At 35.1% G+C, this 15,757-nt stretch overlaps 1 protein-coding gene across 1 annotated transcript in view; it reads right to left on the bottom strand.

Annotated features, from left to right (window-relative positions):
• The window catches only part of DMD (dystrophin), a 1,988,221-nt gene that overhangs the window by 1,210,549 nt on the left and 761,915 nt on the right, over nt 1–15,757 (bottom strand). Inside the window, 4 exon segments of the mRNA XM_054695791.1 lie at nt 582–731; nt 2,311–2,445; nt 6,289–6,471; nt 13,777–13,947. Of these exon segments, the coding sequence (XP_054551766.1) occupies nt 582–731; nt 2,311–2,445; nt 6,289–6,471; nt 13,777–13,947 (639 nt within the window).

The following is a 15,757-nucleotide window of genomic DNA, read 5'->3' as shown; positions in this document are numbered from 1 at the left end:
TTCATACCACATGTATACATTTTTAAGTATGACAATTCCTCTTTTGTGGGTAATTTCTTTTTATTTGGAAAGAATAAGCAAAATCTATATGTAGAGTACTGATAAATTCACTTGCATAACTAGCAGATTACCTAGGAGTATAATGAACACATGTGTGTGCATGTGTGGCCACATACAGAGCATGAGAGAGGGGGATGGAGGAGAGGGACAGAGGGAGAGATGGAGATACTTGCACATATAGGCTAATCTTAGATGAAGAAAAGAACTCTATGGTCAGATAGAATGTGGCTTTAAGTACTAAATTAATTCTTTTTGTTTGTGGATTTGAACATCTTACTGTACTTGGCGTGTCTCTGTTTCCCATTAAAACACATAATACATAATGTTTTTATAAGATAAAAGAAATCTGTAAGAAATGCACATGTGAGTATTTCAGCCATATCTAGCACTTGACAGTTACTAAAACCTAGAATCTGAGCTAATATTTGAAGTATTCCTTACTTTATCAGGGAGGCCTAACAGCATTTGCTAGAAATTCATGCAAATCAGGTTAAAGAGATTTTTCACTCTTATCTTCATACCTCTTCATGTAGTTCTCTCCAACGAGAATTAAATGACTCAAGTTCCTCATTGATCAGTTCATCCATGACTCCGCCATCTGTTAGGGTCTGTGCCAATATGCGAATCTGATTTGGGTTATCCTCTGAATGTTGCATCAAATTGTCAAGTGACTGAAACACATTTGCAATAATTACTATTTTCTTCTTTATCTACATACACTGAATTAACACAAAACTCTCTGTATCTTCTGATGTACATATAATTAAATTGTAAGCAACTTAAAGCAATATTTAATTGGAATCATAAAATATGAACGATCATTATTATTTCTAAAAATATGCTACCACTCTATGTAAATGTTCATGAGTTTGTAGCAAGATTGTGGACTGTGGCTCTTAAAAAATGATTGCTAGCCACGTTGTTCTTTGATGCCCTTTACTCTAAAAACCTAGAAAGGTATAATGCCCAGTTTCTCAACTTCACTTAAAATTAGTGCGGGCCACGTAACATGATTCTGACAATATATGTAGGTAAGTATTCAAAAGAAGTTTCCCTTCCCTAATTAATAAAAGGCAAGATATTTTAAAATAAATCCCTTTGCCATTCACATTTTTCTTGCACATACACATAGCAGTTATATCTGGGCACAATACAAATGAGGATAAGGACCATCAATCTGGTCGCTTAATATGATAACCACATCATTGCATCCTCTGTTCTGACCACCATCTTTTTACTCTAATGGTGTAACTCTGCATGGCCCTTACTGGAAGAGGCATTCCACTGTTGATTCAAAGAAAAACTTGATTAATATCTCTGCATAGGACAGGATCAAAGTTATTGGCCACTTCAGATCTCTTTCATTGTTCTTTGATACCATACCATATCAGGTTTCATAATGCTCTTGTGAAAATAAGGATGTTGGTAATTATGATGTCTAGGTTTCTGCCATGACATTCTAGGACTGAAATTCTATTCTGCCTAATGAAACATTTTGCATTTTCTTCATATCCTCATAACTTATGCACATTATTTTAGAATTTTATGAAAGGGCTATACTACACAGGGCTCTGCATAGTATAACAAAACTACACAGTCACTAGATAAAAAAGATTAGCTACAAGTACAATGAAATACACTGAGTCAGAAGGTCACATAAATCAAAGTATACATATGTGAACTATAAATTTTACTTTTTAAAGATCTTTAAAATAAAATTTGAAAAGGTACTAAAATTGTGTATGTACTAGAACATATGAACATTTTAAATATGTATTCTCATCAAAGCATGTCCACCTAATGCCTCCAACTATATGTAAAGTATAAATTTATGATTTAAAGGAATTATAAAACAAGTCTCAATTCAATACATGTGGCTTTCAAACTGGAAGAAAAGTTTTATATTATCATCCTGTTTAGGTATACTCTGTAGAAGCAAAATTATACAATCACAATGCTTTCACAGCTCTGTAGGATGTTTAAATAGGTAAAGAAAAGTAAGAACATTAAACTTAGTGAAACAGCAAAACACAAATGTCCTATTTAGGAGGTTACTGAAATCCTCATTAAAACCTTGAAACTGGAAGTTTTATAGAGGAGACAAAGGCTACACCTGAAGTACTGGTGCTGGGAGAGGCATAGCAATTGTAGCCTCTGTACAGTTTTCCTGGAAGTTATTTTCTATTTGGTACTTGACATCTTTCAATACAGCATATAAATTATCATAAGTTTGATTAACTCACAACTTACATCTAGCACCTCCGAGATTTCCTCAGTTCCACCAGGAATATTTTCCATTGTTTTCAGTTTGACTTCTACTTCATTTAGCCATTTGTTTGCTTTCTCCAAGTATGACAATAACTCATGCCAACATGCCCAAACTTCCTAAGAAAGAAATATATGTCCCAGATGAAATATTTCCAAAGAAAAGTGAATGTGAGACTTGTATTTCCATTTGTTAAACTTCTGAAAATATAACATTTATTTTACATCTTTACAGCAAATAGTTGAAAATGCAGCTAGTCATTTTGATCATCTAATCTGTCTATAATTACAAATCATTAAGGAAATGTTTTATTACATGAATAAATTCAAGATTCGGTGAGTCACTTTTAAATAGAAAAAAAACCTATTAACATTTTAGTCTTGGAAACAGAAAAATAAAAGCATAGAATGCACTTATAAACTTGAAATCCCAACACATCAACTTTACCACTTTTCTGCTACCTCCTCTAAACTTATCATATATGAATAATTTGATAGTTAAAATTAAAGTATGAATTTAACTACAGTATTTCTTTTCTAAGATTTATTTATTTATTTCACATAGAAGAGCTGGGGTACAGGCCAGAGGTGCGGGGTGGAGGGTGAGAGGATTCACCAGAGACAGAGTGGGGAGCAGAACAGGCAGATCAACTGAAATACACTGCTGAGGGGAGCAATACGCAAGACAGGAGAGGTCTGCTGTGCCATGTGGGTTAGCTCCCTGGCTGGGAATTGAAGTCTTGCCATAGTCGCTGGTGATAGCTTAAGCGCTGAGACTTAAACACCTGTGCCACCAGGGAGGCCCAAGTTTTTTTTTTTTTTAACTGAACAGTGCATCATGTAATTTTTCCATATTACTAAGAAGACAAATATTTCACAAGTAAGGTTTCATTTAAGGGACCATATCTTTCTTTGTTTAAAAATACTTTTTGATTTTTTTTGATTTTATAAATTTGTGGTGAATATCATCATTATGTAGATTTTATCATATTTCAAATTATTTCCTTTAGGTATATTACTAGAAATATGACTACTATTTCAAGAATATGGTTTCTTTAAATGGATTTTACTATTTTAGTACTGAAAAAGCAGTACTACACAAAATATTCACAAATGAAAATGCAAAACTTTAAGGCTGCTGCCAGAAAATACAGCAGACTGATTTTTGACCTTAGAATGAGGGAGGGTATCTTAAATAAGACATTTTGTAAAAACTGATCATAAGAAAAAATAATAAATTTGATTCCATTAAAATAAGAAATTGACAAACAGTTTCAAACTTGAAGGAAACAAATGTAAAATTTGAGTTAGGTGAATATGTAAAAGGAATGCCGACAAGTCAATTATAAGATGAACAAACAGCCTAATGGAAATGTGAAAGGAAATCCTAAACAATATTTCAAAATTGTATATATATATATATATATATATATATGTATCCAGTAAACATGAAAATATGTTCAGCTTCATTGGTAATCAAGGGAATGTAAGTCAGGATTACAGTGACATTCTTTATTACTACATGTTGACTGCCAAAAATGAGAAGTCTGACAATACCAAGCATGAGAAAAGATATGCATTAACACAAACTTGTATTCACTGCTGGTGAGTGTGTATACTGTAATGTTCATTTTGGAAAAGATTGTCATGATCAGTAAGGTGAATATTCACATATTCAACAACGTAGCAACTCCACTGAGTACATGACATGGGTGAAACTATTTTGCTTGGAAAACAAAACAGTTACAAGAATGTTCCTTTTGGGACTCTCTGCAATAACCAAAGTTTAGAAAGATAAAGAAAACAACCTTAATGTCCATTGGCAAGAGAAAGTATAACTACACTGCATCACATTTAAATAGAGAATACAGAAGCAAAAAGGGATCTATTTGCACAATGGAAAAATCTCTATGAATCTCAGACACAAAAACGTTAAGCAAAAGAAGCCAGCTCTACAAAACTATTATTATAGGCTACTATTTTGTGTAATGCTCAAAATAAAAAAAAATGAGCAAGATATTCATATTTTTAAGCAAAAGAATAAAGGACAATTTCTAGATTGCAATTATATGTCCTGGGAAAAAGCAGGAAGATGCAACAGTGGATAAAAATATACAAATGAGCAATTTCCATTAGCTTTGAGATTGTAAATATTTGGCAAACCTATAAACACAGTAGTGCAGTCACCAGTACCTGCTACCCCACCACCACCACCACCAAAAATAAAGGCTAGGAAGAAGCTGTATTTTAGGAAAAACTAAAATATTTTCACCTTTGCTCAGAGCCCTTGCAAGTGATGGAGCACATTCCCTCTGTAACTAATGAAAAGTATCAGTCTAACCTGCCTTGCCAACCCACGATACTTGCTTGGTATTTTATGTACAGTTTATCACAGAAAGTGAAATTAAGTATTTTGCTTTAAAAGGTGATAGAAATCTTAAATCTGGGTCATTTCCAGCTCCTGCTGGACTACAGGCTGTCTTCCTTCTGGGCAAAGATCCCAGTGGGAAAATATAAATGTCTCCTTAAATACCCGAGGGTACATTAGAGCTTTGAAGATAAGGAGATGCCATTGGTAACATGTCTTATTAACTTTGGTGCAGATTGAGGTAATGAACTACCTTGCTGATTTAACCATCAGGATAGATGGCCTCTTGTGTCCTCAATGCATCTGAAGGACACAGCTGCAGAGGCTGAAAGTATCAGGTTTGCAGGTCACCTTTGCAAAATAAAATATAGTCCGGCAGCCCGAATTGGCTCTAAAAGCCACTAAGAATAAGGATTAAACTTAACAGTTTGGAACTTAAAATTACTTTGAAATCACAGAATTCAAAGTGGCTTTGAAGAGAGTATAAACAAAAAAGGAAACTTCCATTCAAAATGGTACATGGAGCTCATATGAAACCCCCATCCACCCACAGTTACAGTCATATTGAAGTAACAGATTAAATGTGAAGGAAGATATTTTAAATTCATAACTTACATATGAAACAAGCATGAAAAATCAGCAGGGAGCAGAAACAAAGCACAAGTAGTAGTTTGGGAAACCAAACTTAACAAAATGCTGGTATGACTCCCGGATACAGAAAAAAAAAAAAAAAAAAGCTAGAATAGTCAATACTAACCAGCCATCGGTTTCACGCATTCCAAGATGGGAAAGCATAGAGCTGTGTGCTACCTGGTCTAGAGACAAGAACTACAAAATCCCCATCAACTGCAGAACAGGGAATTAGCAAGAAAGCGAACAAACCTCTGGATTGGTTTGGAAAACAACGATCCACCTATAAAGAATTTGAATCCTATTTTTACATCACACAACATAACTCCTTTAGAACCCTGGTAGAGATAAACAGAAGCCTTTGAGAGTGCACAGCTAAAGAGATTTACAGTAAAAACAATTACTATTGCTCTAAGTGAGCTGAGAAACAAACAGTTATAAGGCATAAGAGATAATTTGCTACTATCAAAGGACGCCGACAGCTACAAAAATGGTAAAAATCACATACCTCATGATCTTGACCTAACAGAACAATTTTCAGTAATTTTATAATAAATATGTTTAGTATCAAAGACAAAGTGAAAAAGAAAGATTACCAGAAAATTAGGAAGAACAATAAGTTGACAGCAGGTTTCTTAAGAGCAAGATGTTCCAGAAGACAGTGGAATAATATTTTTAGAATGATAACTGTTTGCATTTATTGAGCACTAGGCTAAGTACTTTAAATCGAAATGTCATTTGATTTTATCAATATCTTATAAAATAGGCATTCTTTTTATGTTCTCTTACAGACAGGCACCTGGCTTATCCAAGTTAAGCCAATGGCTCAGTCACAATCTGTGAGTGCCTGTGTGATGAATTCAAGCCTAAGTAGTCACGTGAGAGAATCACATGCTTAATCACTGTCTCACATATGGACATAAGTTAACATACATAATCAATAAAGATCAAGAAAAGCAACTGACTTCCAAAGTCTTGCATTTCCCATTCAGTCTGGTGCAGAGCCACTGGTAGTTGGTGGTCAGGGTGTCAAGTTCCTTTTTTAAGGCCTCTTGTGCTGCAGGGGGAGCTTGAGTTATGACACTATTTACGGACTCAGTAAGGAGTTTCACTTTTGCTTCTTTTTGCTGGGCCTCTTCTTTAGCTCTCTGAAAAATAAAGAATATTCTCTCAATAGTAAGGCAATGCATTCCTTCCAAAATGCATCCCTATGTAGCATGTACTTTCTACCTCACATCCCTGCCAGAATGACACTAATAAAAATAAATCTAACACTGATTTCAGATATTTCCATAATTTTAGGTTTAGTAAAAACTGGAGACCTGAAGGAATATTTTGCAATCAGAATGTAGTAAGTCCTAATTATAATAGTTTGAAAAGTAGTCTGCAGGGGTCTCCCTGGTGGCGCAAGGGGTTAAAACACAACCTATGAAGGAACCCGCAGCCACTGCAACAATACAGACCTCTCCTGACTCGCCCCCTGCTCCCTTCAGCAGTGTGTTTCGGTCGGTCTGCCTGTTCTGTTCCCCACTCCATCTCTAGTGGATCCTCCCAACCCCATGCCTCTGGCCTGTACCCCAGTTCTTGAAAGCATAAATAAATGAATCTTTAAAAAAAGTAGACTGAAATAGGTATATATTTATGGATAGATACAAACACAGAAATGCATATATATATGCATATATATTGATATATGAAACAAGAAACAAATATTTTAAGTTCAAAAATATCTCATAGCTCAGAATTTAAATCACTTATAAATTACTCAATGGATGAATAACATCAATATCAAAATCATTACAAGTATCATTAGTGAAATCAAAAAGTAATTAACATAGAAAAGTCTTAATGTTATATTCAGAACCATACTGTGATTAAAAAAAAAAAGTTCTATTCAGTAACAGAAAATATTTAAGGAAGAGTAAAAGAGGAGCAGCCTCTGACATGAGGTAACTCATCTGGCACTCACAGCTATGTCTTGGTCTTCTCTGTTGAAGATAAACTTTCACTGATTACCATCAGACAAGGCTACTTCATTACCATTGTAGATCAAGACAACTACACCACTCCATCACCATGTTAGAAGACAAAACATGAACGTCCAAACCACAAAATACCAAACACTCCCCTATCCTCGGTTTCTTTATTAATTACACCTTCAGCCTCGCTCTAGTTTCCCCTCCTTCTAGGAAATATTTAAGATACCCAGTTTGGAGTTACACTCACTCACTGAAGAAAAGCAATCCAAAAAAAAAATATATTTAACCCTTCCCTCAAATCAACTAGCACAAAACCAAATCCTATAATAGGCTCTTACTCACACAACGATGGTTCCCCAAATGTTATAACCCCAACTTGTTCAACTACAGGTGGTCTTCAGCTAGATGGTATTTATACTTCTTTACTTCCATGTTCATACCTATTAGAAACACACATACTGTATCTTTCATTTGGGTTACTCCAAAGGCCAGTCTTGAGATCAGCTTCCAAGCATAAGGAGTACAAATTTGATAGTAAAGGAAATACTGATAGGGGAATGAGGAAAGGGAAGAAAGATTATTAGGGTGTATATATTAAGCCAGCGACTGCTGTTGGTAACTGCAGTTTAATTCTGCTGGGAAATTCTGAGCACACACGCCTGAGGGCTATCACACACAGGAATCAGAGCAGATTATATGCCATCTCCCAGCACTGTTTGAGTGCTGTTGGTGAATACAGATTTCCTAATACGTGAAGTCTGACAGAGAGGTAGGAAAACTGGGATTTGGGGGTCATAGCAAGGTTTCAGGTAAAAAAATGAAAGTTCTAGCAGGTCTACATGTAGTGCAATGGTTAAGAGTAAAAGGACATAGACAGGAAATAAACATAGTCAACTATAAAATGGCTTTACATTTTCAACACAATCACCCTATGTCTTTGGACTTAGTCTCATAATGACTTAAAAGTATGCACTATTATATTAAATGCAACTTGTTTTGACTGTTAAATGATCACCCTCATTTATTTTAATTTATTGAAAATTTTAGTTCTAAACTTTAAATTTGTTTTTTTTTTTTTTTGGCATCACTGAGCTTGTTTCTATACTAGTCATATTTTGACCATGGTAATTTTAGCTTGAGAAGCAACTTTAACAACCATTAATTACTTAGCATGTGCTGTCGTGTGCTATGTCAGACATGTTATATGTAAAACCTTGTGAGATTGTGTTTCATTTCAAAGAGCTCAAGTAAATCATCCTGAGAGTTACATCTTTTCATCCTCATAGTTTCCATTAAGCCCATCCTAAATCCCCCATGAGATGAAGAAGGAGCATACTGTAGTGAATCCAAAGAATAAGGTTACATTTAATACAGGTTAAAAACAGCCCATCCAACTAGCAAAAAATGCACAGAAAACAACTGCTTCCTTGATGTTTGGGCCCTCGTGATTAAAAAGACAGGCTGAGAAATTAGGAAATATTCAGAGAAGAAAGATAGGAGAAAAGGAAGAAAACAAAATGATTGGTAGAGTTTCCACGTGATCCTCATCATAAATTAGATTTTACTCCACTTATCTCTATAATCCAACCATCATAAGCTCAGATAACTTCCACTGCCAACATTGCAAAACAGTTTCTCAAAGTAAGTTTCCTTGAAATCACTTTGGAACTTAATTCTTGGAATCACCTGTAAACTTGTTGAAAATGAGAAGAAAATCTCAGATTCCACCCCAAACTCACTGAATCAGAAATGCTGGGTGGAGCCTAGATCAGTGTTACAAATCTTCCAGGATTTGTGTTGCAAATGCTCACTCAACTAGGAAAACCACTGCTCTAGTCTGTCACCCACACAAAGGAAACAGTAAATGCATGTAAATTCGTTCCAGGGAGCACTAGGCCAAGAGCTACAGTATCAATAAAAATTAAAAATGAAAGGAAGAAAACTGTTAAAACTGAGATTGTAGCTTTTAGAAAAGGGTTTAACATAAAGTCTTAACATACAGCCATTGTATCAGGGAGAGAAAAGGGCCTTCACACACTCCCCCAGAGGAGCACAGCTGCACTTCTGCCATTGCACAGTCCAGCAGGTTATTGCTTTGTTTCAAGGACCAGGTAAGGTCTGGCAGGTTTAGGAGGCCTGGGAAGTCTTTTTTTTTAACTACAGCCCCCTCCTTCACCTCAAAGAGGGAGGGAGGGGTAGTTCCAATAAAGCCGGAACAGGTAGGAGAGACAGGAACAAGGCCAAGTATAATTAAGAAGGACCCCTCTCCACCCAGACAGGAAATGACTTTAAAAGCCTACTGCTTTACAGCTCAGGGCAAGCCTGCTGCCTCCCACAGTGCTCTGTCCTAGCACTGCCTAATACACGTAGTCGCTGGTTTCACTCTGGTGTTTTGTAAAATTCTTTTCTTGAGAGACACCAAAGGACCCTCGGGTGCCGCAGTCCTCAACAATTGAGGACCTCCAAAGAACTTTGAAATCAAATGTCGCTTATCAAATACTGCCCAATATGCTCTTTCATATTAACAGAAAAGCATTACATTTTTCTAGGCAAATTATTTTAAGTAGTGATCTAGAAAATAGTCATCTAGACATTTTTTGTATTACTTGATATTTTATTATTTTTTAATTTATTTTTATTTTATATATTTCTTACATCATTTTTCATTTTTGCACAAAGTATGCATTTCCATCTTGGTTATAGTCCCCATACAATTCCTACCACCCTTGTTTTGATCGTACTCCCTTCTCTTCCCCCTATAGTGTGTCCCTGGTTTATAGTTGCTTGTTGATTTTGATCTAGACTGTTATTGACCAGTCGTCTAGAAAAAAAATGACTACAAAAGGGTCAAAACAGCATTATCACTTTCGAGTAAAACACTGGGGAGAAAGTCAAGAAGCAGGAGGTCTCTCTTTTTGCTTTGAGTCAGGCAGGGAAAGAAGTCAAAGAAGGCCTGCCAGTCTCTTCTGACAAGAAGATAAATTTGCTGTCAGTATGAGCACAGGTGGCAGCCTGGACAAGGCACCACGGCTGCACATTAGGTAGTGAAACAGACCTAAAGAGATTACCTTTACTGGCAGGCAGAAAGTGCAAGAAATGGGATCTTCTTGCCAACTCCCTTTGCTGTTGTTGCCAGAGGCTTCCGGGCTCTTCCTCTTTTCAACATTACCCTCACATTGCACCGATTTTACAGCTAGATGGAGCATTTAAACATGCAAATCAATGTGGACTCCTTGGTTAAGCCACCCATTTCAGGGATTGATAGCAAAACAATTTCAGTTTGACACAGTTTACTCTCAAGTGCTGGAAAAGTAACAGGGATCTGAGTTGACTGAGTGGTTGGCCAGACAGGGAACTGTTCAAGGAGAGAGGGAAGATGGCTAGATGGCTTGGCAGAGTGCGAGAGCCAAAAGAAGGAACTGGAAGAAACAGAGCAGCAGCACACAATCTGATTGCTGGTGGGCTAACTAAGCATCTGAGACAGGAGCTCCATGATAGAAGATGTGATGAGAACTGCCACAAGGGGTTGGAGGGGCAAGGGTACAGGGTGTCACGTGACTCAGAAGAGGACAGGACAGAATGGGACAGGATAGTTTAGAGACGTTTGGGATGGGTTTAAAGACATAATTGAATCATGTGAGTTCTAAAACACATAAAGCTTGTGACTATGACTAAATTATTTGACCTCTCTGGAGAGATTTCCTTTTTCTGATCAGCAGAGATGTGTGGACTAATTTGCTTTCTAAGTACCTTTTTCCAAATGGTGATCTCTCCAAGTCAGATTATACTCCCTTGTTTGAAACTTTTGTGAATATTTTAGAAAATGTTCTGGGAACCCCCCCTCCCTGTTCTGGCACACAAGAAAGCAAAGCCACCTGCATAGACTTGAAGTCTGCAAGGCAGCTATGCAAAAAATCTACCACCTCTGGGTAAGCCAGACTTTTCATCCCCAGTAATGACTGGATAAAGATTTAAACAATAGCGACCAGTTCTCTCCATGGTGCATCTCTTTAGAAATCAGGGAGGTAATTCAAACTGCCAGCTTTTGCCTTCCTCAGCACATAGATTGTTCTACATATTTTTAGGTTAAAACGACAGAAGACCAGAAGTTCCCCTGTAAAGAATACCATTTTTGATATCAATGACTCACTGTTCCTATGATATAAAATAAACTTGTGATTGTTAGACAGTTCTCACAGTGTAAAACCTGTCATACTGCTTCCCAGATTTGAATTGCCATTACGTTTTTAAAATTTTTCAATGTATTTATTCATTTTCTTACATCGTTGTTCATTTTTGTATATTATTTTATTTCTCCCCTCAGGCGTAGTCCCCATAGCTCTCCCACCACCACAGCACCCGGGACCCATCACCACAGTCCCTTGTGCTCTTCCAACTAAGACTTTACAAGACATTCAATGAAAACCCCTCAATATTCTACATAACTCCTGTGTTCAGACACCTGTCTGTCTATTCATGCTCTCAAAATCTCAGGTCATTTATCCCATCTTACTTTCTTCAGGCAGGTAGAGCTCTTTCTTTTAGTAATTAGGCTAACGTTCTTCACAGGAGCTCTTCCCTCTGACAGCAATAGGTTTCCATAAAAATGTTTAAGTTTGGCTTTTTCTTATGATTCATATTTCAGATTAAAAATAATCCCTCAAAATTCCCTACAAGTCAACTCTTTCTAAAGGAGCATCCAGCCACCCCCCCCCACTGCCACCTTAACTGCAATTATTCATTATTTAATAATATTACAAGGGTAAAAGGTGATAATAATAATAATAACAGTAATAATAATTATCCAGTTTGGGACATCTATTTTGTGCCAGGCATTGCATTAAGACTTTCACATTTCACCCTTGTAATAATTCTGAAAAGCAGTTATTTTGATACCCTGTTCATAAATGAGGGAATCAAAGTTCAATGGGATTTTGAAACTCACAGGAGGTTACACAGTTGGCAAAGAGTCAAAGCAGGTTTGAAACCCCAGTATCTGGCTCCAAAATGATTCTGCTCTGTCATGAGGCCTTAAGCCAAAGATCCAGTGTTTTTTTTTTTTTTTTTTTTTTTTTGCATTTTTAAGACCATCTTTTATTTCTAGTAAACTAAACATTGCTTCCTAGGGAACCAATTTTTGTTTATAACTACTATTTAATTTCACATTAACAGAACACAGACTGAAAAAACAACTTTGATTGTGAATGCCTAATTAGAATAATAAATAAAATAATTATACAAGGTTTGTTGTGACTTTTCTACAGGGGTCATATTCATTAAAGCCCCAGAGGTTGTTTTTGGCTTAACTTTCTCTTGTATAAGAAAGACTCTTGATTTATTTCCTTTCAATACAGAAACAAATTTTGTTTTGTTTTTGCAAATTGCCTGAGAGAGAAGTTATATCAAACCCCCGCCAGCTAATGTACTAAATGAACAGCAAATTTTGTGATAGCCTCTTCAACTATTTTCTGGGTAGCTTCTACAGCAAAACATGTAAGAAATGCTCAGGGTTAGTGTTGATAGGGTAAGGCAACATTACCTTCTTTCCAATTTAATTTCATTTGACTTCAAAGTGCTACCTTTGGAAATTACAAACTGATGACAGTGGGTTCTAAAGAAGGTAACTCTACTTAGCTTCTGGTGAGTGTGATTATTACTCTTTATATAGTAAAGAATATGGTTAGATTATGTATTACTTCTAGTACATAAAGATAATAATTATCATTATAGCTGCAAATGATTGCTTGCTTGTTCTGGGCTAGGCAATTTTCATGCATGTAAGTTTCAATCCTCATTCACACATTGCAGTTAGGACATGAGATGACTTACAAACAATAAAATAGAGGGTTTTGTTGATTCCTGAGTTGCCCAAGACCATAATAAAATGCCATTGTGTAGATGCAACACCAAACCTTACCTCCAAGGCCTTGACAGACACAAGTTACCTTGGCCTTAAAACAATGTTAATATTTTTATCCACTTATTTCAAGAGAAAGGTCTGTAAACTAAATCTAAATTAGAGGCCTTCAGTTAAAATACTGAGTACTTCCAAATTCTAAGAAAACTTTTTAAACCCCTGAATTAATACAGCCCATTGAGTACATTTTCCACCATCATTTTCCGCAATAATATTGTAATATATTCTGTGTTTGAATTGGCATCAACTAGAAAGAATTAATGTGGTTAGAGGATTCCAATCTTTTAATACAATATAATTTCAAGGGAATCATATTCTAACAGTGATTGTCAATATGTATGTATCCAGCATAATGCCTTAAAATAAAAAGTTGAGGAAGTCTATATAATATACATCAATCTTAAAGCTAAATTAATTAAAAATCAACTTCTATCAAACTGAGAAAAGAGTAGACTGTGCAGAAGCACAATTTCGAGTGATAGCACATCTTTCTCTTCTTTCTTTCATTGCATTCATATAACTTGCTTCATTGCTTTGTTTAATTTGGCTTATTTTACCTTCATCTCTTCAACAGCTTTCTGTAATTCATCTGGGGTTTTGTATTCAAAATCTCTTTCTAGGTATTCTTCTTCAGCTTGTGTCATCCATTCATGCATCTCTGATAGATCTTTCTGAAGGCTTAGGGTTTTATCCAAACCTCCTTTTAACTCTTCTTTTCTGGCATAGACCTTTCAGAAAACAAACCAACAAAGAAAGAATGAATTTTGCAAGTCACAAAACATCATTAAATTATGATCAAGCAGTCTGTAAGTAATAGAATGCTTAGATAGAAAAAAAAAAAACAGAGGTTAAAAGCTTATACAAATGAAAAATGTAACTCATGGTAATTCCATGCATTTAATTTCACAAAATGTAAAATTAAGACACAGCCATTTACTTGGAACTCTTCATAGAACAATAGATTCCCTACAATGATAATTTAGCTAGTGTGTGTGGCATTTCATTTCTATGAATGGAAAATAGAAGAAAAGCAATTTCTTTGCAAAATATGTTCCAGTTGCAAAAGTAAATACATCGGCACACAAAAATAGTAATTCTTTGTGCTCCTTGATACTATTTTATAATTTTAAACATTCTCAAATTTTAACTATCATATACCTACAGAACTCTCAAAGGTCAGAAGAACAAGAAAAATTATAAAGGGCATAGTCATAAAACTCAGAAAAAAAAATGTGGGCATATATACATGTGAGATGTTCTGTATCTATAATTAAATGACCACAAATTTAAATAAATCAGCACATTTTCATACATAAAATTGGCAAGAAAGTAATTAGTAAAAATGTCCCATTTGGGCAGGGATGTGGGAAAATAAATGTTTTCATATCTGTTGAAGCAAATACCTAACAAAATACAAACTTTTGGACAGTAAATTGACAAAATTAAAATTTATAGTGTTCATAACTCTGAGTCTACTCTTCTAATTTAAAATAAATCATGCAAAAACTAGTGTGCAACATTACATGTATGCTGCTCAATCAGTTTTAAACACAAAAGCATATCGGATATAAACCCAGTATGGTTTTAATAAGGATTAGTTAAATAAATGGTGATATATACATAAACTGGGAAATCATGTGTCACCAGTAGTTCTGTATTGAAACGTTGTTCTATAATAGAAGTTTAAGTTTAAAAAGCAAGTTGCAAGACAGTACATGTGGTAACAGGAGTCTTGTGCTTTTTTTAAAAAATATATATATATACACACACACATATATTTTCAATAACATTGTTCATTTTTGTACAAAGTTTGCTTTCTCCTTTCAGGTGTAGTCCCTGCAAAATTCCTACCACCAAATTCCTATTCACCCGTTAACCATGCTTTATGCATTTTTGAAATACTAACTTTTTACAATTGGATTTATTATTTAATAACCAGAAAAAAATAGCAAAACTTAAAAAGAATATCATGCATGTTAAATATTTGGTACAATTTACCTTTTTATATTACACTGAGGGGAAAAGTCTCAATTTAGTATTAGAATGGCTCTCATTTACTCTATAAAATACCTCTAGTCCAATGCAGCAATTTTCTCTGGGATTAAATTGAGTTCCATCTTTTAAATAACTGAATTGCAACTGTAAATTCTTAACATATATTGCATAGTTGCAGTATAATTAGGTGTTCATGGTAATTTACCAAACATTAAATAGGTGCAGAGCCATCATCATATAATATTCCAATATTTTACAACCACCTTAAGCCTGATATAGTTACACTTTTAATTTCTTTACTCTCTTAAGTGAATGTAGTACTTGATCTATTGAAATGCAAATAAATGTTTCACTCTGACAATACTAGTATGTCTAACAATTACTCTAATTAAGGTAGAACTATTCTTCATCGTCAATGAGCCTGGGAAACTCTAAGTAGAAAGTTAATTTTTGACTTTGATATTCCCTTCTGCTTTCATATTTTGAGGCAGTTGGCAAAGTGACAAAAAATGACAGCATTTGGCCAAACAGTCATAGTTGAAA

This window comes from Talpa occidentalis, unplaced genomic scaffold, assembly GCF_014898055.3.
Source record: "Talpa occidentalis isolate TD23 unplaced genomic scaffold, MPIMG_talOcc4v2.1 talOcc4.15, whole genome shotgun sequence".
Lineage (NCBI taxonomy): Eukaryota > Metazoa > Chordata > Mammalia > Eulipotyphla > Talpidae > Talpa > Talpa occidentalis.
The sequence above is the reverse complement of the archived record's forward strand: the minus strand, read 5'-3'. Positions and strand labels throughout refer to the sequence as shown.